General features: G+C 32.7%; 1 protein-coding gene across 1 annotated transcript in view; it reads right to left on the reverse strand.

Moving 5' to 3' along the window:
• LOC118188342 (cartilage oligomeric matrix protein-like) overlaps positions 1-25144 on the reverse strand; it is a 1186180-nt gene that overhangs the window by 26313 nt on the left and 1134723 nt on the right. The window contains exons 19-21 of the mRNA XM_085815229.1: positions 22311-22489; positions 13542-13590; positions 7240-7327 (exon numbers count right to left, since the gene is read on the reverse strand). Of these exons, the coding sequence (XP_085671355.1) occupies positions 7240-7327; positions 13542-13590; positions 22311-22489 (316 nt within the window). The remainder of the gene's footprint in view (positions 1-7239; positions 7328-13541; positions 13591-22310; positions 22490-25144) is intronic.

A 25144-nucleotide genomic window follows, 5' to 3' on the forward strand; every position in this document is an offset into this window, starting at 1 on the left:
CAATATAAGAAGCATTTTCGTAATAAAATATCACAGTGATCTTATTACCGTGTTTACTAAAGTGTACGAAATCAGCTCAAAAGTGTTTCACAAATCTGTAATAAATTGTAATTGTAATAAATTGTAACAAATCTGTAATTGAAGAAGCGTTACTTAAGTAACGCTTCTTCAATTAAATAATGTTAAACTGTACCAAAACTGATATAATGAGATATAATGAGAAAATTTTGTGACGTTAAATCGCTGCTTACTGTTTTTAACTATTTCTCTTTCTCTACTTCGTGCCTTCGTGGTGTAATTGGTAACATATCCCAGCAGAACTGGAAGATCCGGAATTCGAATCCCGGCTAGGAAATTGTCTCTAATAAACGAAGGAAATAGGAAAAAATTCATGTTAATAATAATGATTTTTCCTGTTCCCTGCTCTAAAATAAATCCAATGACTCTACAAGTAATGAGCTAAAATGTGGTGCACGATAATTCATTTGTCAGCATCTGGATCCCTTTCATCCCAGTCGCCTTTAAGTGGGAAAGAATGTGAGAAATTATTTCCTTCCTCACGCGTCTTTCGTGGTGTGACCGATAGCACGTGGGAGGTTCAGAGTTCGAATCCTCGTAAGGACATCGCTGATTTCTCACGCTTCCTGTTCAAAATAAGTCTAAAAGGACTAGACATTGTAAGTGGCAGCCGACTAAAAATGTGCTGGACGATAAATTCGTTACTATCTGGATTTTGCGACTAGATTCAGTCCTCTCCAATTGTTCTTTAAGTGGCTGAGAATATAAGGACTTTCCCCCTTCCTTATTGCGTCTGCCTTCGTTATGTAACTGTAAGCACATCCGGCTAGGCTTAGCGAAGGCATAGCTGAGTTTCTCACTTTTCGCTTAAAAATATTCTAAAAGACGTGACTAAAGTGACCGCAAGTGACTCTTGATCTAAAAGGCGGTGGGCGATAATTAACACCTGTTGCACATCTATCGAAAAGAACAGCCTGTATATGGCCGACAAAACACTAATAGATTGGAACAATCATCTGCGAGAGATCTATATTCAGACCGCAACAAACCGAGCTTCCGTTGAAATCGGAAGTCCTAATGAAATAGCAGAAATCGATGAAAACCTTTTAAAGAAGCGCAAAAATGAAGCGGTTTGAATACTTCCCCAGCAGTGGTTGTTTGGCGGTTTATGTAGAGAGAATGGCGAATATTTTATTGTGAGAGTTCCAGATAAAAATGCGGCTAATAATGCTGCAGAACGATTGGAGTGACTTTTGACTGGATCTCCTACACCTTTCATGGTTCGATGGTAGCATAATTTCAGGGCCAACGGAATAATACGTAAATATCGAAAATAGTTAACATTCATTCCACGACGATACTGAAAATAACAAACCGTCATTGAATAAAAAGAAGCAGTTCACTGAAATCTCGAATGACATCGAACTTAAAATAAAGTACTAAGAAAAAAGTATGGTTCCTTTCTGGACCTCATTACCAGCGAAAACTGAATATAATGAACTGAATCGTTTAGAAATTATAATTTATTTTACTTCTATATATCTGTGTATGGAAGGACGTTCATCACTAACTTAAATAAAAATAAAGTACTTAAATATTTGATGTATGTGTAGATATAAGACTTAAACTTAGCAGTAAACATCGAAGCATGGAAAACCTGTGCCAGAATTCGCAAGCTCATTCGTCTGATTAAAGTGAATTCATTCATTTAATTTTTAGTTAGTAAGATACAATTATCCAAAATTTTATAACCTTGAATTATTAGAAACGAGTATAAACTCTTTTCTGTAAACTTCATGCCAGTACGAAATTTAATGAATTTTAATTAACTGTATTTTAAAAATATAAGTATACTAATAGTAATCTATATTAAAAAGTTGCTTTCATAGGGGACAACAGTAAGGTGTTCCGCAGAATATTCTAATTTTAGACGTGGTCCCCACTTGGATAAAGTTTGAGAAAGGCTGTATATTAGTAGACATACGCACATACGAAGGTGCCTCACACACTCCGTACCGGTTCTGATATAAATAGTTCTCACTCTTTACCTTTGATAAGCAATCACCTTCCGTCCATATCTTTAGACCCGAAACCCTATGAATTTCGGTTATGAGGCTTCTCCAAGTCATGAGTATGCTGAGATCGCTCAGTGTTACTGGCAAATTTGAAAGATGATGGCATCCGATTGAATGCATCATATAGTCTTGTTGTAAAATTGCTATTTCTGCTGTCCATATGTCTCAGCATATCCTCAAGAAAAGCTCAGTAATAACAACGGCTGCAAAATTTATCTTTATTTTGAGGTATTTTGCGTTCTTTTAAAAAAATATTCTCTCTCTCTGGTTGATATAATACTTGTAATTTTAAAGAAGTGTGCACAATAAATTCCCACGTTCCTGTGGTTTTATGCATTTCTGGCCTAATCGCGTTACTCTGCAAGGTGAATACCCTGAATGCAGTTCCTATTTCTCATCAACTCGTATACATAACTAAAAAAAGCATTCTTGGCCTAAAACTTCTGAAGTAAGTTTTCAGTAAATAAATGAGAATTAGTGCCACCAGAACACGTTTTGACAATTTTTACAATTATGTCTATCTGTCTTGTGTGTTTGTATATTAGTGACGATTTCTTCGTCCACAATAACTTTTTTATGACATCTAAAAAAATTATATTTTCCGTATTTAGTATACATTCATATAAAGACTTGATTAGATTTAAGGTAAAAGTCGACAATCGGAAGTGGCTTTTTACATGGAGCCCATAACAGTTTTTAATGAAAAACAATATTAAAATATGATCCAAAACTTTCCGATATTAGTATTTAACACTTTATCAATGGGAGCAACGTATTAGATTTCGTCTGGAATTGATAAAGTGATACTTTACTTGAAGCTTTGTATAGAGTTTCGTAAAAAAAATCCGAAACGTCTCAAATTCGGTATTTAAAAGAGGCACGGGACAGAATTACGTATTACATTTAATCTTGCGGAATGTAACGAAAAAAAGAATAAAAGCTCTCACTATGAAGCAATTAAATAAATGTAGTAGCCTCAGTACTCAATTTTGTGTTCGTTTCATTCTAGTGTCGAATCACTTTTCAAATAAGAGGATGCTACTATCATTATCTTATCTAGTTATCTTTCGTACAAAAATAATATAGCAAATGTAAGTAATGTAGCGAATATGAAAAGAAATGTGTGGTAACATTTAATGCCATATCGAGAATTCTAAACATATATGTTGGTTTAAAAATTCTGTGATTGATAAGTCATTCATTTATGTATCCAAAACACTGTAAGACCAGAGGATATACTTCTCGATGCGATATTTTCAGATCAAGGCATGAGAATGAAAGGGTACATGCTAGGTACGTATATTTATAATTGTCAATTGTATGGAAGAACATAATAATAAAAAAATGACTAGCACTTATAATTAATATTGAGCCATAAAGTTTATAAGCAAAATATATTTTATTTACAACGATAACCCAAAGGTAATAGTTTACCTAAAGCTCATTGCTATTCCTGCAAAATAGAACTGTCGCGGGTAAAGTACTGGCGACAACAGACTTTTTTTTTTCAATGTTTACTAATCTTTGTATCATACTTACCACTGCAATAAACATTTACTTACTTTAATAAGTGCTTTCTTCCTACAAAGGAAGTCATTTTAATTTTCCCATATTACTTGCTGAATTAATTTATTATTCGATCAATATGTTACAAATAAGTTTTTTTATTAAAAGCTGCTTTATTAATTCACTATCTTTACATTATAAAGAAAAAAAGAAAACATGGCTGTCATTTGTAAAGGAACACCCATTCAGAAAACGAATTCCTGAGATGTTATCAAACAGTTAAGTCTGTAATTGAATTTAAGCCGCTTTACAATAAGGAAAGAAAAATAAAAATACTAATACTAGCAGATAAATAAATGAGTGGGAAGCAAATTTATTCTTGCTCCTTGTACAAGAAATGTGACATCACTGTTTATGCAGTCTTTATTGTTTGTTAAATAACTCATTAATTTTTACCCTACCCCAAACCATAATTAAATCTTCCACATAGTTTTATCTTGCAATCAAACTCACGTTTTATCCTTAGGTAAGCATCTAATATAGCAGGAGTATGAGAAATACGGCATCCTTTTCTCCATCCACTGAAATAACACACCAAGCAGCATATATGTATGGTCCGAGATTAATTACCTACGCCTCGCGGTGTTTCTGCTCAAACAGTTCTAGATACAGGATAGAATTTCTACGAAGCATTAGCGCATCGCTATTAACGGAATATAATTAAATTTTCGCTTTAATCGTCTTTAATTGCAGACACGTGCTTCTACTAAGGAAAGAGAAATAGAACAAAAATATCTGCGTCTTCTCTTGTATTCCATTCTATTTTACATTGCTTTCGTCGTTAACGATAAGTAAAAAAAATTAACGAGATTTAGCATTACCGGAAAGCCTGTAATTATTTACGGTTACTGTACGAGAAGCATAATATTTGGAAGAAATAGTAAGACATAATTGGAAAATAGGTAACAATTTAATCATGTACGGTAGTTTGTTTTGTAAATAGTATACAACATGTGCATACAGAGTATAAATGTTAAGTAGTGCTAATGAATTATCTAAGTTGCTCATTATCTGCATGAATCTTGTGGTTAAGAATTTTTTTATTTTATTCTAATGCTTTACTACTTGAATCTGATGAGTAACTATTTCTCATTTTCAGACATTTTTCCAAAACATATTATAATTCTATACATCAGAAATCTATAGTAGTTAATAAAATACTGAAATTATTTTGAAAGCCTGATGTAAATTCTATCACAATATACCATTGTAAGAATTTTATGGACAACTCAGATTTATATAGTTTTCTCACAGGAACCAGAATTTCTTCCCAAATAATGATTAGACGAGCAACCTTAAAATATTTACTTTTGAGATAAAATATAAAAAATACAGAAAACACTAAGATTACAGATGGGAATAAATCACATCAGGATTGTCTGAACCAAACTTTGTAGACCGCTTTGTAAATGCATTTTATTCCGGTGGGCCGCACTATGCAAATATAAATAAATACATGCATATATTTTTAGCACAGTTTATAGAAAAAAACTTTCTTACTTTATATCTTTACTGATAAATTTTCAGCAGCTATAAGCCCGAAAATACTAGGCATGATTATATTTTGTTTTTTAAAAAATTGTATATATATATATTTTTTTAAGACCAAACAGGTCTTACAACACAGCACTTATTGGCTTTCTTTTCCAATATATATATGTGTGTGTAGAAAATCATTTAAAACAAAGAGATCTTAGAATTATTTCTGCTCAAAACACTGCTGAAAAACTAATTAGTTATGATGGACTGAAAAAGTAAAAAAAAAAAAAAAAAAAAAAAAAATGCATATTCTTACTATAACCAGAGCCTTCCGAACAACTTCTACAGATGCACTCAACGTTCTAGCGTTAGCCGGCCTGCTTTCCCTCCATATCTGCGTTGAGCAAGAAGCAGTGTTAGCGAAGTTATTCCACTTGCAGTAGGAAATTACCTACTATGGCTCTAGATTTGCACCGACAGAGTTTACCTACAATGTATTGGACTCCGCACCCATCCAACAGATAGAGGTTTTTGGTTTGGTTTATTTAATTATGGCAAAGCATATTAGGGCTATCTGCCTAAGGGAAGGGATGCTTTCGTAGTGGACTTTCTAAGGAAAACTGGCTCGTATACACGTGACACATGGGGAAAACCACGAAAACGCCCATGCAGCCAGCCCATTCGCGGGATTCAAATCTCGGACCGAACTATCAGTGTTCAGCGACTTTACCGCTCGGCCTCTGGTGGGCCCCAACAGACAGAGGAAAAATGCATCAAACTTATGCTGACACAGCACAGCGATTGATTCAGAGCCAACCTCAGCCATTTTCACCAAATGGCTCAAAATCTGATGCAGGTATATACTAAGTGCCCAAGTTCATCTCACCAAATCTGTACAGACATATCACTCGAAGGGGAACCTCACGGAACACAACAGCGTCTTTCAGGCAGAGGCCTTAGCCTTGAAGCAAGCAGACTTATATGCATTACACTCCGAAATATACAAATAATCTCAGACAGCCAATCTGCACTACAAGCGATTCGCAATCCTTCACGTTCCTAACAACCATTTCGTTTCAAATCAAAGCATAAGAATGGATGTGTACATGAGCATGTGTAGTTATCATTGCCATATCATTGCCAAATTATATATCATTGCCATATCATTGCCAAATTATATATCATTGCCAAATTAGATTAAATTTACAAGCGATAAGCCGGAGCTAATCATTTACTTAAAGTTTGTAGCTATTTCATGTTAGAATTGGCGGGAAGTCATGTGCTGGCCACATCGATTTTTTTCTTAAGGATTAGGTGGCAATAAGAAAAATGTTTACTACAGATTAAGTTATTTAAATTACACAGATTCAAACACTATGTATGTAAGCGTTATGAAGGACTTCGTTATTTACCTGCATCTTACAATGGTAGAAAATATTCTTCCAGCATTATAGCTTAGTATTTTTCATTTTATAAAAAGTAAGTGAATAAATAATGGGCGTAAATAAGACACAAATGTTTACCTTCAAAATCATAAACTTTAATTACAGACAAAAATTTCGCATGAGACATTGCCTTGTAAATTCATTTCCTTTTTTATACCAAATAATAGAAAGTAACGATAAAATATCTTAGACCTTTCTCTCTTTATTTGAAAAAAAAATTCCCCTCTTGAAAAAATGGAAGACTCCCTCTTCCCCATTCCTGGAAAAGGGAAAAGAAGTTTCCTCAGATTTAACTTGTGAACAATTATTTTTCCCATTGATTAATAGTTAAAATCATTAAGGAGAATTCAGGTGCTACGAATATATAAAACAAAATTCGGAGCACATTTTTTTTTTCAATATTACTAAATAACTAAAGTATTGTAAAATTCTTTTCACTAGGAAACAGTGATATTAAAAACCAATTAATCTTTGTTTACCAATTCAATAACTCAAACCTCTTGACACATAGTTACTGTTCTAAAAGCATTACAAATAAATAAATAAATAAATAAATAAAAATAAAATTTTAAAAAAATAAAAAAAGGTAATTAAAAAATTTTTTTAACAGATTTCTTTTCACTCCAAATACTCATTTAAATACTCAAGAGATTTACCTGAAAATAAATCCCACGTAATCGTCATCGATTTCAGTGTCTACGAAAAATGTTCCTTCGAAATCAACTCCACCAAAAGCGTGAAAACCTAGATTTCGAAAAGGGAGAACAAAGGAAAATAAACATTTTGAGATTGATATCTGGTAACATTAAAATTCAACAATTAGTTAAAACAGTACCGTAAAAACAATTGGTCAAACTTACCGTCTGATCGCGCAAATAGAAATTTTTTATCAGATTGTGTGTTTTTAAGTTTCTGTAATTTAACAAACAATACAATTATATATATATGTATAGTATTTTTATAGCTGCTGTGGTACGGTGTTTCATTTATTAATATCCAAATATCCAATGATATGAAGAAAATAATCGGAAAAGAAACTGGAGAATTTAAAGGTAGTTTTATTCAGGTGAAAGATGTCCCAACAAAAGCTATGGATTTAATATGTCAAAAAAAGGGCTTTATTTTTAAAAAATAGAAAACATTTTTGCATACTGAGAACAGGTAAAACTTTTCCATTAAAGAACGTTGCGCTTGATTTAACTGGAAACACTTGCATTTAACCACGGTTTGTTTAATTTCGCACCTTCGTTGCAAGTTTATCGGTATGGAGCGCTACACAAATGAACAGCGAGTTTTGATTACGAAAATGCATCGCTAGAATGTTATGCACATGTTAAGGAACTTCGTGAAAACTTTGGAAGTGAAAGAAAGCAAATGAAAAAAAAAATTGTAAATTAATAAAGAAATCTGAGGACACAGATTTGACAGTAGATATTAAATCACCACGCTCTCGAATATCGCTGAAAATATAGCTATTCTACGTTATTGCAGGTCCCAAAGAATCTGAATTTAAAAGAGAAACAGCAAAAAAACTTAAAGAGGAAATTGAACGTATCGAATAACCAAAACTTAATAGAAACACTCCAAAGTGAAACATAATATTAGAAAAGTAAAAACCTCACATTTGACGTAGATTTAGTCAATCGATTTTGAGGGCAAATAGGTACAGGTCCTTCTTTAGGGGAGCAAAGAAATCTCCCAAACTGGGACTTGCAGATTTCTTTACACCTGATGAAGTAAGAATCTGTCTATAAGAATCAGTCTTGCAGATTCCTCAAATCTTCAAGAATCATGTCTGAAATCTTTAAGCATCAATCTTGCAGATTTCTTCGCTCCTGATGAAGAGGGACTTGTACTTGTTTTCCCTCGAAATCGATTGAGTTCTTAGCTAAATCAACGCCAAACTCAAGGTTATTGTTTTGCTACTTTTACTGGCCATTAGCCACCCTATAGGCAGGAACGTAAAAACGTGATTGCGAATTTCATCGAGAGAATGCTGTGTAGCAAAGCAAGTCGTAGAAGAAATATGCCAATTAATATTTTACATTCTTATATAAAAACATTTAGCTGTTATAAATATGTTCAAATGTTCTTCATTTTCAAAAAATAAAATACTTTATTGGGCATTATTAAGTCCGGATCTTTTGTAGGTGTACTCTATAGTTACGTATGCAAAATAGGATAAATATATGCAATTTTTAGCATTACATATTAAAACGACCTATTAAGTAGTTTCCAGACGACGCACTGGAAATATGTTTAGGCAGGATGGATGCCTTTGTGGATGAAATTCTAGGCAATTTGACTAATATCTCGTGCTACGCATGAAGGCCCCATGAAACCAAATAGCTCAGCCAATTGAAAACAAATCTAGGATGAATTACCAGTGTCCCGCTGCTTTAGCTACATATGTCAACTTCAGTGTCTGTTTCTTTTCTTTTCGTTTTTTATGTACTGTTTAAATCAATTAATTAAACCATCTCTTCATGCATGCTAAATAAAACTTTGTTAAGTGAATACAGTAAGCAGTACGAAAAATTACAAATCGTTAATTACGAAGCAAAAATTAGGGAAAAAATGTATTATCTATATTATATGGTAAAGTCATAAAAGTTAGTAAAAAATTAATTATTAAAATTTATATATCATGATTATACTGTAATATTCTAACTTGTGTACTTTTAAGTTACAGTTAAAGTTGAAGAATCTTAAGAACTGGTAAGCGAATAATCGCTTAAGTTCGTGAGACAGAAAATAAAACTTGGGAAGGGTTAAATACACTATATTATTCCAAATTAAGTTCACAAAACTTCTTCTTGGAGTTTTACAATAAAGCCTCCACTCAGGCTTGAACTCAGAAAACTAGGAACTAAAACTTAACTAAAATAAAAAGATACAGCCAAAGCTATCAAGATTCTAACAGAGTTCGCCCCTTAACGCTAAATAACGGCGATGCTATCAAGGGCCTAAAGTACGGCCGAGCGTAATAATAGCTTAAGAGAGAGTAGCGTCACCATTCTGCGGGCCTTACGCTTCACGCACGCGCAGTACACATATTTTCAGCACGCCAACCTTCGTCGATTGGCGGCAGATGTAGAATTCATGCACGCTTTGTAAATTGCTGTGAATTGTGTGTGCTGTGTATTTTATCCATATACAAGTTTATGCGGAAACCTACGTTGTTCTTTGTTGACGTGTTGATGGTTTTGAATTGCTTTAAATTACACTCATGTCCATAAATTAAGGACAATTCGGAATCACGCGGAAATCGAACTCTAAAATAAATATATCACCTGTAAAATCACTACACACATCTTCAAGAATCATATGCAAATTTCAGGAAGTAACCAGATGACACCGATGGTACGTGACAATGACGAGAGTGTTAGAGAGTGATATATAAGGAATACAGGCAAAGAAGTAAAATTGTTCGCAGGCGCTTTATAAGCATTTCAGTGCAATAACCGAATAGTTATGACACAAAGGACGCATTTGGATGATTTTTTACGTGGTAGAATTATCGGCCGTCTGGAATGTGGGCGTACCCAACTGGAAGTATCAGACGAACTTGGAATTGCCCAGAGTGTCATCTCCAGGCTTTGGCAACGATTCCAAGATGATGGTAATGTGAGTAGACGTTACAGCACAGGTCGCCCCAGAGTTACAATGCCGAATGAGGACCGGTATTTGGCAGTTACTGCCAAAAGAAACAGGCGGAGCACAGCCTCAGACCTGTCTCGTCAGCCCTCTTCAGCCACTGGTACGATAATTTCAAGGCAGACCATGTACAGACGCTTAGGGCAGATTGGTCTATATGCTCGTAGACCTGTCAGACGCGTTCCGCTTACTGCAACTCACTGTCGCCTAAGGTTAGCCTGGAGTAGAGAGCATGATAGCTGTTTAGATAGGTGTAATTAATGGGTCTTTTAACTGTGGACACGGCAACAGTGGGCTTGTGTAACGTTTTCCTATGAGTCCAGGTTTAGCTTGCAGTCTGATTCTCGCTGGACGTTCATATGGAGAGCTCCAGCTACTCGTTACCACAAGAAAACATCATTGAACGACACCGTTACGGTGCTGCAGGAGTGCTCGTTTGAGGTGGAATTATTCTGGGTTCCAGAACTGACCTGCATGTACAAATTGGAACCATGACAAGCCAAATCTATCGGGACGTCATTCTGTAACAACATGTACGTCTGTTTCGGGCGCCATGGGCCCACAATTTGTGTCTATGGATGACAACGCCCGTCCTCACCATGCAAACATCGTAAGCGAATGCCTTCAATCGGAGGATATCATCCGTATGGACTGGCCAGCATTCTCACCGGACTTGAATCCAGTAGAGCACGTGTGGGATATGCTTGGCCGACGAGTTGCAGCCCGTCAACCTCCTCCTACATGTCTACCGGAACTTCGGAGAGCATTGCTTTTTGAGTGGTGTAATATCCACCAAGATCAGATCGATAATTTGATACTCAGCATGCCTAGGCGTTGTATGGACTGTATTGCATTGTCTGGGAGACATACAATGTATTAACAATCATACGAACAATGTAATATTGTTTTTTTGTAAATAGGTTTTTTTTTTTTTTTTTTTTTTTTTTTTTTTTTTTTTTTTTGCGAAAGGAAGGAAAAAATTGTACTTCCTTTTTCCAGTATAAAAATTGTTTAGCAAATAAGCAAGCAGAAAAATTATTTGAAAGAGCTGTTTGTCCGAAACAAATGGATAAGCTGTTACATTACGCTATTTCGAAGCAGGAGACATGAAAAATGAGCAATGCCCTCGCCGGGACTCGAACCACGGACCTCTCGAATACGCGTCGAGGGGGGTGATCACTACATCACGAAGGCATGCTAAGAAGGTGGGTGAAATACCTTATAAAGTGATGCCAATCTTTGGGTCTTAAGAACTACTACTAAACTGTTCCTATTCTTGTCATCCATCACTTTTCCAGTGCAGACTTTTGTAAGTAAAAAATGAAAACAACACACCTGCTTCGGGGTAGAGAAGAGATTAAGGCTTTATTTCTTAATCGTGTCCAGCAACTCTCCATAGCGATTGCTCGTTTTTATATAGATTTCGACAAAGTTCGAAGCTTCATACTTTAACAGTATCAAGATTTAAAAATATTTCCTTTCACCTAACAAAATTTTCCAAAAATTAATCTCAAATGTATAAGTACAGACTATTTCATTCACAATCAGCCATCAATACATGGGAAATTTCCCATATATTTCCAAAAGTTCCATAACAAAAACGTCAGACGGCGTGTGGAAAGTCTCTCTTTGAAGCAGATACTCTCCACTGCATATAAAACAGTTCTGTTTTGAAGAAACGAGAAGGATATTCTTTCGCAGTCCGCTGAAACTGACTGTTTCGTTAAAGGATTCAGACAGCTCACGAGTATGTTTGCACAAAACAAGTACTCTGATGTATGCATCCTGGTAGGTTGTGACAGACCTGAGAACAACAGAATGCTCATATGCGCGCATACAAAAATTAATGTAGCAACTGAAATTTCAAACACAGGATGTCAAGCCATGTCATCGTTAATAATTTCCTCGGTATTAACGTTCAAAAAGTATAAACATTAGTTTGGAGCTTTCTTTATAAACTAGTTATAAAAATTATGTATTATTATCATACGGGATCTGCCTCTGGTATTCTATCATTAATGAAGAAACAGTTGGGACAGTGTATTTATCACTGGTTATTGCTTTTTTTTTTTTTTTTTTTTTTTTTTTGTAGTTTAGTTACATTGCATTTTATCCTCTTCATTCCTAAAAACAGGGAATATCACAATCAGATTAGGATATTTTTATGTATTATTTCCAAAAGCAACTGAAACGAATTTATTTGTACAGATTAAATGAAGATTATGCTCTGAGAGGCGCGATTTCCTTTATTTCGGGTTATTTCGTAACGGCACCAGCTTATTTGGGCAACTTCTTCTTTTCATAAGGGTGCCCGGCATAAAGGTGCTGGCGTCCTTACGTAGATCGGTTTCTAACTTGCAAAAAGCAATAAAGGTACGTGTAAAGTCTATTCTGCGCCATCGCTTTGCAGGTAGTGTCTAAATTTATTACTCTGATTATCAAAGCAAATAAAAATTCTGTTTGCCTAGCAGTGCCCCAACATAAAGATGCTCGCAATTTAACGGAGTTTGCTTTTTTCTAGTTAAATTTGACATGAAATTGAGGTTAAAAACATGAAAATTGAAATCAAAATTTGCTTTTTTTAACAAATTGCGTAAGTGTGCGGGTAATTTTGGTCGGGTATCTTTATGACTGCTTATATTTTCGTACAGGGGTCGACGTACCCGAAAGTGACATATTTATGAGGCGGCACCGTTATTAAGTGCTCTCGCTTCAGTTCCGATGTAAGAATTCGCATAATGTCAAAATCAATAGAGCAGAAAATAGGCAAGATCATTATATTGCTGCAAAATGCCAGTGAGCAACTGCGAAGTTGCAGAGTACGCAGATCAGTTTGAAATTGCTGGGCTAATAAAAATGACTTCTCGAACACCCAGTGATTAAATCTATATGTTAAAAATTCTTTGTGATTTGGTTGTAACAAATTTCATATTAATAAATAGCTGAGAAAATAAAGAAATATCAATATTAAGTACTAAATTTTAAACTAACTCTTCCAAGATTTTTGTGATTTATTTTTCACAGTCTGCTTAAGCGAGGCCGCCGCCAAGGTTTTTTTAAGAAACCCTGGCTGGTATAGGCCTTACATATCAAGAAAACTACGAAACTCCTTTTCACTTGGCTACTGGTGGATTTTTAGGTATTTATGTGAAAATGACTCAAAACGCTTTATGAATTGTAATAATATAATTTAAAGAATTCGACACAGCTCATTATAGTATTGTAGATTACTTTTAAAATTAACTCGAAGCATAATATAATATTCAACAAATGAAACTAAAAAAAATCATATTATACTTACCAACAGCAAGTCCTGGATCACTATTCATTGTCTGAACTATCTCTGCACCCTAAAAAAGGGACGTAAACAATGAGCATCATGGGAAAATTCTCTGCATGAAATATACCAAAATGACTGTTTTGTATAATTCAGAAAGTTCTTGAAATTAAATAGAGAATTTTCACCATTTCATCATCATTTAAAAATGAATGTTTCCCCCCCCCACTGTCTTTAGTTAGTGGTCTTCGAATTTTGTTCAATCAGGAAGCTCAGAAAACTATTTTCTGATTAACGACACCCATTAATCTTTCTCTATATGTGTACACATGTGTATATATATATTTTGTATACATATATATACACATGTATATATATATATGTAAGATAACAATGTATGAATCAGAATTATAATATAACTATAAATAACATTATAATAAAACATTAATTCTTCCTCTCTATTCTAAAATCGTAATAACTTATCTGCATTGCGTCATTCAAATTAATCATGCGATCTTACGTAACCGTTAATACCAGATGCCTCTTGACGACCAATCACCGAATTGTAAACCAAAACTTTTCTCTTCGCGTGCTTCCATCTTTCATAACGACGCACTTCAGCTTTTGCTCTCTACTGTGCTAAGATGTAATTTCGCTGGCTTGCTTTCTATCCCAACAATATCAAAAATGTAAATCTTCTGTGGAAAGGCACGACTAGAGTGCCAAGTGATTGTGGCCACAAATATCAATTGGAAATAAAAATGGAATTAAAACTGCCTCGACTGCCAAGTTCTTTAAATACTACGCAATCAAAATTCTTCTTCAATATGGATCTAATCACGCATCTACACTGCTCCGTCTTTTTTCCTTTGCTCTTATTATAACAATTAAGCCGGCAGGATAGTTTCCTGCAGCCTGAAACCTCAATGGAAAATTTAATTCAGCTCTTTAAATCATCGTTTTGTGATAAATCCAAGATAATGTGAAAGAAGTGAATCATAAAGTTTGTTTTTTCAGTGTTTAAAAAATAACAGATCATTCTTCTGCTGTGGTGTTTTGCAAGTGCTTCAAAAAAAATAATCACGCGTAGTGTTTACAGATTGAAAGTAATCTCTCGATAAATTGAGAAGTTCGAATGCCTAGTGAAAAGGAAATCATCAGTGAATTACCGTTTAGGAATAATTATAAAATTCGTATTCAAAATTCTCAACAAAATTTCAAAAACATAAAAACTTATCTTAATATCCTTCCCTATGAATAATTTAAATAGCTTAAAATTCGTTACTTAATTTGCTCACACATAATTATGAAATATTAGAAAAATTAATGGACAAGAATTTCAGATTTTCTCAAAACAAATTGCAGAAATTTTAACCAATGTTGAAATGAAAACTATAGAATTCGCAGCACATTAAATAATTTAGTGATTACAGCGGGTTCAAGATCGATCTGAGTTAGTGTTTGCAAGTATGTGCGACAGAAAATTATTTGCACTTCTGCTTTTTCAACAGCTCAAAAATTATTACATTCCTGTGAACCTAGTTCAGGAACTAAATTATTTAATGTGCTGCGAATTCTATAGTTTTCATTTCAACATTGGTTAAAATTTCTGCAATTTGTTTTGAGAAAATCTGAAATTCTTGTTCATTAATTTTTCTAATATTTCATAATTATGTGTGAGCAAATTAAGTAACGAATTTTAAGCTATTTAAATTATTCATAGGGAAGGATATTAAGATAAGTTTTTATGTTTTTGAAATTTTGTTGAGAATTTTGAATACGAATTTTATAATTATTCTAAAAATGAAGTAGGTGTAAAAAATAAGTGAAATTATTACAGATACGTAATATGAAATTATGGTAAATGCATGTTAAAATTTATGGGTTATTGTGTGTTAAGTATAGTATGATGAGGGTGTACTGGTTCCTTCAACAGAGGCCTGTAATTACCTCTGTACAGTTGTTCCTTTTACCCTCTTCATGCAAGATAATGTTGGAGGCTCTCATTTTATGAATGCATGTAAATTTTTTATATTATTATTATTATATTTTTTTTTATTATGGAATGTATTAGTGCAGTTCTCAAAGGCCAGTTACCTTAATGCAAGGAACGGAGGCCTTTTCAAGTACCTGCCTAGGCACCCTGGGCCACCAGTGCAGAGAACACACTGGTTAGCTCAAGAGGACAGCCCTATTGATGAATATGTTTGTTTAGAAGTATTGCGAGGCTTCCAGTTTGGTAAAATCAGGAATTGTAAATGAAAGATGATAACGGTGAAACCATAAATTCTGAAAATTTTAATCCTATTATTTATGATGTTAAATTATAATTTATCAGTATGGAAATAAGTATCATAAATATTTATGTGCATTACATTTTATTATAAGCTATGATTGTGTAAAAGTTTATTTTGTGATATTCTGTAATAACAAGAACCTTCCCTGAAGAATTATGATTATGTGAACTCTCAAACAAAAAGACTTTTGGACTGAAATGCTGAAAAATTCAATAGGACTTTAAAAATTAAAAATTTATTTAAAAAAAATTGATATTTATAAATTATACTTTACAGAACAAAAATTTTATGATTTATTTATTTTTATTTTTTTTACATTTGCTAGTGTTTTAGCTCTTTCTCTATAAAAAGGCTTCTCTGTCGCTACGCCTTTTTCTTTTTGAAGGGGGGAAATATGTAAGATAACAATGTATGAATCAGAATTATAATATGACTATAAACATTAATTCTTCCTCTCTATTCTAAAATCGTAATAACTTATCTGCATTGCGTCATTCAAATTAATCATGCGATCTTACGTAACCGTTATTACCAGATGCCTCTTGACGACCAATCACCGAATTGTAAACCAAAACTTTTCTCTTCGCGTGCTTCCATCTTTCATAACGACGCACTTCAGCTTTTGCTCTCTACTGTGCTAAGATGTAATTTCGCTGGCTTCCTTTCTATCCCAACAATATCAAAAATGTAAATCTTCTGTGGAGAGGCACGACTAGAGTGCCAAGTGATTGTGGCCACAAATATCAATTGGAAATAAAAATGGAATTAAAACTGCCTCGACTGCCAAGTTCTTTAAGTACTACTCAATCAAAATTCTTCTTCAATACGGATCTAATCACGCATCTACACTGCTCCGTCTTTTTGCCCTTGCTCTTATTATGACATATATATATATACACATGTGTGTATATATGTATACAAAATTTCATACATAACATAAATGAATAAACAAAGTAAAAAGCAACAGTTCAAAAGCTTATACAATTGCGTGCTGAAAGCAACAACTAGCGGTGGTAATAATGCAAAAAATAAATTATAATAAATTAAAAAGTTTAAAACCAACAGCTGAAGAAAATCATGAAATTTTGCACCGAGTTTGGAATTATCTACAGTGCTACAAATACTTGTCTTGGAAAGATTTAATACAAATTTGATCAATTTATTATTACCACCAGCTACAAATACAGCTATCTGCTTAAAGCTTTAAAAAATGGAAACATCATGTTTACAATAGCATTAAAAGTAATATTAATAAACTTCAGTTCAATAATATAAATAGCACCAGTTTTAGCTGCAAGGAGCTTGTGAAAAATATAGAACAATTTAAAAACCAGTTTATTATTACCATTATTTAACAAAGCCAAAAACAGTTTTTGTATTATTTGAAAAACATTCTATCAAGAAATTATCGGCAGTAAACTAAACAAGATTACTTACCAGATCTCTAAAAGGTCAAGAAAGCACACTTAACAATAGATTTAAAGCATTTCCACAAAAAATTAAGATTACCAGTAAACCTCACTATAATAAATTCTGCAATGTGTAAACTTTTCCAAAATTTAAGAATTCAATCAAATACAGATTTATAGCTAATGGGGTAAATAATTACGAAAAGCAGAGTGATATTACTCTCAAAAATGTTTCTATTGAGATCCAAAACCAAACTAATATTAAATTACATAACAACTGAATTATCAGTAATAATCATTATGTTATTAAAATCAAAGAACAAATTTATAGTCTTAAATGCTATGATTTTGAAAACTTATGCACCACCTTGATGAAACTTAATGAAATTGACGTTAGTTTAACTGAGCTCTATCAACTATTTTCCACCATTGAAAATTTAATTGATTTTGATAAATGGGATTCTTATCTTAAATATACACAATTTCAGAATTTTATTTTATATCAAAATAAAATTTTTCTATAAACTGCAGTGTATTCCTATGGGTACCAACTATTCAATTGCCATGTGTAAGATTTCCTTTTTGTTAAGTAATATATTATAACCATAAACCAGAAAATTAGTATAAACCAGAACTTTTTAAATTTACCTAGTAGTATATGGATGGCATTATTGCCATTAATAATTATAAAGAAATTAAAAGCAAGATATCTATTCTAAATGTCTCAAATTTAATAAAACTAACAAACATGACACCGAAAGCACATAATCTTGACTTACAAATTTACAATCCCAACAACATTACCTTATTTAATAAAAGAAGACTTTTCAATTTTAAAATAAAACAACTTATTAGTTAAAATGCTAAAAGATTTCCATTTAATTTCATCAAAAACCAGCTAAACTCCAGTTGTCATCTAAAAACTATTTTCACCACCAATTTTCAGCTTTTTATGATATCCTACACCTACATCATTAGGGTTTGTATAGGTTGGATGTTCTTAACACAATTGACATTCTTGTAAAAATGCTTACATTAGTTTCAATTTAGATTAGATTGTTTAACAATTACCTACCTCTTTTATTCTCAAACGGGCCAACTTCTGTTTCCAAATCTCAAGAAAGCCCTCTTGAGAGAGTTCTATATTCTGTAACATTTGACAAAATTTTTTCCTCCTTTTTCTTGATATAATTTGTAATTTTTTGCTAAATTCCTCATTCGCATTTATTGAGATTGCTCACAACTTTGGTCACGGTTTACTAGACACTGCCATATATTCTTCCTTTTACAAATTATTTATTTTTACTACGTCATATTTAAAGTTACATTCAAAGATTTTTCTAATTATTATTATTATTAATCAATTTAAATTATTCTTCTTATTATTAATAATTTAAAATATTTTTACAAATTATTTATTTTTACTACGCCATATTTAAAGTTACATTCAAAGATTTTTTCTAATTATTATTATTATTATTATTATGAATCAATTTAAAATATGTAATTAATCTTATTTGATTGCTTAGCACATGTTAGGTTAATAATGGACATTCTGAATTATTAATATTTTGCATTTGAAAACGTTTGTTGCTTTTGATGTTACAAATTTTAAGAGCTTACGCTTCTTTTTACTCTTAGTTTATGTTTTTTGTATCAAATTTTTATTTGTTATTATTTTTTCCTATGCTTGATTGCTTCTGTTAATATGTTTTGTTTTTCGGATTCGGCCTGCATAAATACAGAATAACTTTGATTACATTTTTAAGCTTTTTTTTTTTTTTTTTTTTTTTCTTGTTTCTGATTTTAAAGCTATAATTTTGCAAAAAAAATTACTTTGGCCTGTATGGTTTCAAATTATCAGGTGTTATTATCTGTCTTTATGTGTTAAATTGCTTGTATTTTTGATGCTGAAATTTTGCCATTTTTTGCAAAATTATACCTCAATTTTTTGCACTACTTACTACTGCCTGTAAAGATAGCAGTGATAAAGACACATATTACTTTGATTAATTTTCTGATTATTTGAAGTATTTAACTTTCATTTGTGTCACTTGTTGGTTCAAAAACTGGCTAATGTTTCATTGCACCAACCCCTGATAACGATGCAGTCAAAAGATGTAATTATTTTTTTTTCATTTTTGGTTTCGACATTTTTATGCCTTTCATGAAGTTTGCCGGTACTTTTCCGTTTCGGCAGCGCAAATCTCGCCAAGCAGACTTTATTGGCGACAACACACAGTATACACATAAAAAATGTTAACAAATGTTAATTCTAAGAATTTTTTATTTTGAATTTTATTTTTTTTTCATTTTAATATCGTTTAAAATTTTGTAAAAAGCCAATAAATAAACACAATAAATTTGTAAAAAGACATCAATTTAAGAATTTACTATGCTTTTATGGTTCAATATCCTGATTCGCTGGTTCATATCACGTGACCCCAAGTTACTTCGCTAGAGCATTCTCATTAGAATTGATGAATTTAACCCTTAACCTTGCCTTTTCTGTATTTTCGCCTTCAAGTGAGCCGTATGATTAATTGCATCCTAATTGATTTAATTACCGCGAATGTCCTTAGGGCATAAAATTGAACTATCTGGTACAAATTCTATGGAATTTTATACCAGTATTGAAAGAAACAATCAATATGATATGAAATGGCTGCGAAATGAGGCGTAAAAGGTTACCAGCGAGGATATTCCGTTTGGCATCAGTTGTACCATTACTGGCGATTTTATCGCCTGCGTTGGCAAAACGGAAAAGTACCAGTTTGCCTTATAATACATATATATATGTAAAATATTAAAAAAATACGATGGCTTTGCTCTATGCGAACAAGCAACTTCTTATTAACTTTCCTCAATTTCAGGATCTTCCCCTAGACCAGTACTTTCCAGAACATTCGAGCTTATTACGTAACCACTTTTATAAATAGAGAGATCACTTTCACCATCTGCTGCAGCCCTTTTCCCTTTCTTTATTCGAATTATGACACAGTGAAGTTTAATTTTATTTAGTAAAGAGTGCTAAAATGCCTTTCAATTGAATAAAGAGATGGAGATATAAAGTTAACTTCTTCTGTGTCATCATTTCTTCCAAGCTTCATTCATGTGCCCGATTGCCAAAATATTACATATATATATATATATATATATATATTTAATCTGCACTTCCGTTTTGGATCAGAGCCATCTTTACATTTTTATAAAATTATATTTGATGAAGGAACGATAAGTGGCAATATATTAGCTGGGCAGCAAGCATGAGAAGAAATCTGTGGATTGCAATATGAAGGTTTTGTTAAGATGAATACATACTGGATTTCACTTTATTCTTTTACATATAATCTTAATTAAGTTTTAGTTTGCAAATTTTAATGTTATTATTGGATGAAGTGTTACGCAAGTACATGCGTTATGGTCGTCGTTCAAGAAGAATAATACGAAAAAAATTAATTTTGAAATGTTGCAGTTTTTAAAGATTTATTACAACTATATCATTACTTTTAAGATGCAAAGGGCAAACCATAAAATTAAACAAAAGACGTAATGGGCTATCACGAATTAAAGTTAGTATTTTAATTAAACACATCTTATATATATATATACATACATACATACTGAAACCTTTACAACAGGGGTGGACAAAGGCGGCAAGCCAACATGACAACAAGGACCGAACGCGGCGCTTCTAATTGCTTAATCCCAGCCTGTTAAGAAATCCTGTGCAACGGCATTTTCTTTCCTATCCGATTTTGTACGCAAAACCGGAATCAACACCATGAGTGCGCATCCATTGTTACAACGTATATATATGTTTATATGCATAACTATACGAGCGATCAATCTAAGTTGAGAACACTTGATATGCTCAAAAGCGTGTGCATTCACCGAAGAATATAGTCCCATCATTTCTCGCAGTTTTAGTTTAGAAACTAAACAATGGAATACGAATATTTTTGAGCAAAAAAGACGTCAGAAAAGGGAGCTTGTGGAAAGAACATTTTATTCCGAATTTTTATTTAAAAATAAAGCAGCATACATGTTGATTATTGGACGTATTTGTAATTCGTTAAAGAAGCTGTAATTTTTTTCAATTACGGTTTTTCTTTTCGTTTAATTTCTACCGAAGAGGGCTGTTCGTCTATGTGTTTCTTTCCATACTGTATTATTACTTCAATTGATAGCGGTTCTTGAAATGAAAATCTACAGGTTCTGCAAAATAAATAATTTCACACTTGATAACATCAACAATTCCATTTAGACGTTTCTTAACATTTACTATAATCTATTACTTTAGAATAGGCACTTCAAGGTTATTTCTGCCCTCTCTTTTTTCCTTATAACTATAGTAACGATAGTTGCATAAGATGGTTAAGCCTCTAATTTTGTTCTTCCGCTTTATTTCCGTTTAAAGCGTTCACCAATAACGGCTGAAAAGAACTAATGTCAAATGAGGTGGAGGAAATAAGCCCTGTGCGGTAATGACGACAGGAGTTACGACGGCATTTGGGAGAGGGCTAGAAAGACCTTTTAAGTGTCTGTGACCTTTTAAGTGACCGACTGTAAATTATCTTACATACAATAATCTGAAAAATTTCTTCTTATTTTGCCATTCAGATAAATTTAACTTTTTTTTAAATTCGTAAACTGGCGAATCTTTATTTTTTTAAATCGTCTAAAAAAATCATTTGTCGTAAAAGTCACTGAATGTAAAAGTCACTTAAAGAATTAAAACCTCTTAATGTTACTTATAGTTTATATGTAAAATGTAAAGAAAATCATCATTTCATTATAATTTTACTCATGAATATTTACCTACATATTATTATTTGAGGCAACAATAATAACAGAATGAAAAAAAAATATTCAGTTAATTAATTTAGATGTTTAGTTTTTTGATCCGCATAAATCTCAAAATATCTTCCGAACTTTAAATTCTGATTTCACCGCTTCCCCTGAGGATTTGTATGGAACCTCATATATACATATTTTAAATATTTTCGTTTTAGTTAACAACGATGTGGTGTTTGGTAGATTATAATAAAATGAAAAGAATTTAGAAATAAGTGAGGAAAAAATACCTTATTATAAATGACCCAATGTGGATCGATTTGCGAGTCACCTTCAGGATCCAGAACTACTGTCTGATAAGCTCTGAAATCTGTAGCGTAAACCATTCTGTTGTCTGGACACACGTCGAGATGGTCAGGTACTTTATCACCATCGAAATCCCCACGGCAAGCATCTCCCACGCCAGTTTCTGAAATTTAATACATGAACATGTAATGTCCTTGCATATTTTGAGATAATAGAAAATGGTTAGAAAAATGCGTGGGAAATAAATATGCACTTTTGTGTCTACCAATTTAAAGGACATTCTCCCATCGAAACATAACAATTTTTGTAGCTTAACTGTTATGTTAATCAGTCTATTATACTAACTAACTAAACAGATAATCTATAAACTGTGCTGAAACACCCGTTTACTCCCTTCAGTTATATTTTCTTGTAAAGCAATCGTGATTATACATTATGTTTAACAATTTTTAAAACATATTTTTATCGTTAATATGAAGATAAATTCTTAAGTATATATATCAATAAAAATATACTAGAATTAGAAAATTATTTTATTCATAAAGTAATCTAGCAAAGTTATCTATTTAATTACTTAAAAAAAAAAACCAAGTTACTTGGATTACTTGTGTCTACTTTAACATAAATTATTTGTATAACTGGTCAGATAATAATGGAATTTCAAAAAGAAAATAACCTTAATCTATCACGTATTTCAAATCAATCTATCACGTATCCAATCTTAATCTAACACGGATTTCTTAATCTATCACATAATTATTTGTAAAATATTTTGTCCCTTCTTACTACATGCCGTTGTAATGTAATTGGAAGCATGTTCGGTTAGCAATCAGAAGAACAAGGGTTCAAACCCCGGCGAGGGCACTACTGATTGTTTTCCGTTTTTGCTCGAAAAATTTTAAATGACTCTACAATTGCGCCTGACTGAAAGTTGGTAGCGATAATTTGTCAGGACTTAGCAACTGGGTCTACTGCTCTCCAGCTGCTTTTTAAGTGTGTGTTGCGGGGTGAAAATATAAAGTGTTTTCTTACTCCTTTCAGCTTGTCTTCGGGTCGTAATTGGAACGTTCGACTCACAGTGGGAAGGTTCCCGAAGAGGGCATTACACGCTTTTCATGTTTCTCGCTTCGATAAATAACTAAACTCTATCAATGGCGCCCGAAATAAAATGTGTAAGGTGAAGACAGTTGGTGAAACAGGTGCCAGATCCTGGTGGTGACGATAATTCGCGGCCACCTGGTTTTGGCGATTGGGTTTCTTTCTCCCCAGTCGCTCTTTAAGTAAATGAGAAGTCTTTGTGGTGTAACTGGAAGCACATCCGGCTAACAGCTGGAATATCTATAATTAGAGTATTAATCAGGGAATATCTAATTTATACCGGTTCATGACTTCCAAATTCTAAATGAATTGCACAATTTCACTAAAAGACTTTTTATGGTATATAATTATTAATTAACAAAAGCGATCAATATATAATGAAGATTATCAAATACAGGTATCCCTTCTATAACACGGTAGAGAGGTTCCTAGAAAATGCCGTGTTGCGTGAAAAGCGTGTTTCTAGAGACTAACAACCAACACAAAATGCGTTCCGGAAGTTCTTAAAAATAAAGCATTTTTTTAATGGTTCTCGCTGTTCCCTCATTTAAATTAAGATTTTTCGCAACGTCAGATATATTTTCTCCTTTTAACAAATGATTCAAAATTTGTATTTTCATCTCCAAAGAAATAAATTCTTTTAAAAGTTGTTTCCTTCCTTTCAGACATAATTTGGGGTTGAAATATAATTTCGCAAATTATTCTCCAAAACGATAAAGCTAATTAGTAGCACATATCCAAAAGTTTTGTAGTGTCATTAGGTTATTTTGAAGTAGGAGACATAAAAAATGAGCAATGTCTTCTCAGGGACTCGAACCCAGACCTCTCGAATATGTACCGAGCGTGCTACCGTTACACCAAGGAGGCATGCTGGAAGGTCGGGAAAGCACCTTATAAGTTTTCAAAAAAGATCTTTGCAAAGTTGTATTATTTATCAAAGTTGTATGATTTGTACAATCTACCCATCGAACACTTGGAGCACAAAATACAAGCTATCTAAATGAGATGGGCACGGATCAATTTCAAAATAATTCGATATGAGAGAATGCGAGTATTCTAGTAATTTATTTAAATTTTATAAATAAATATACAGGTAGATTAAAAATGTTTTATAAATTTTATAAATAATTAAATAAGCAGATAATTTTTTTAATAAATAATTGTTATGGTGTATCACACAGGATAGCATAGCACGTAACTTAATTTCGTAAATATTTAGAATGAAATGCGTATTATTGAAATATTGACATAGATAAAGTGCTATCAAAGAGCTTATGCAATTTATCAGCGAAATTGTGACGTAGGAAATCGCATTATATTTATTGTCATTCAGAAAACCGCTCTACTTCAATAAAGCTTATAAAATGTAGATTCAGTTTGTTATTTATATCATACCGGTGTCATGGAGAAATGTCAAACAACTTGAGTTTCAAATGGCCGAAACTATTGAAGTCACATGATTTCGCATGTAATGAATATGGAAGATAACCGAACTCTGCTCGTCCATTCTTCTCTGTGAACTCCCAAACAAGCCATTCTTTGTGTGGTCATGTATTGTTGCGAATGAGAATAGATTTTATACCGCTCTGATGTGCATAGTTGGAATAAATTCATACAGTAATGATTTATACCAATCGGAAGTCACGGCGGTGATTCTATTCTCGTCGTATTCATTACAAACAAAATGCGGCAACTAGAATATTTGTTAACGACGACGATT

The sequence above is a fragment of the Stegodyphus dumicola genome, chromosome 4 (assembly GCF_044657685.1).
Source record: "Stegodyphus dumicola isolate Sdum_Otavi_A_Nest chromosome 4, ASM4465768v1".
Classification (NCBI taxonomy): Eukaryota; Metazoa; Arthropoda; class Arachnida; order Araneae; family Eresidae; genus Stegodyphus; species Stegodyphus dumicola.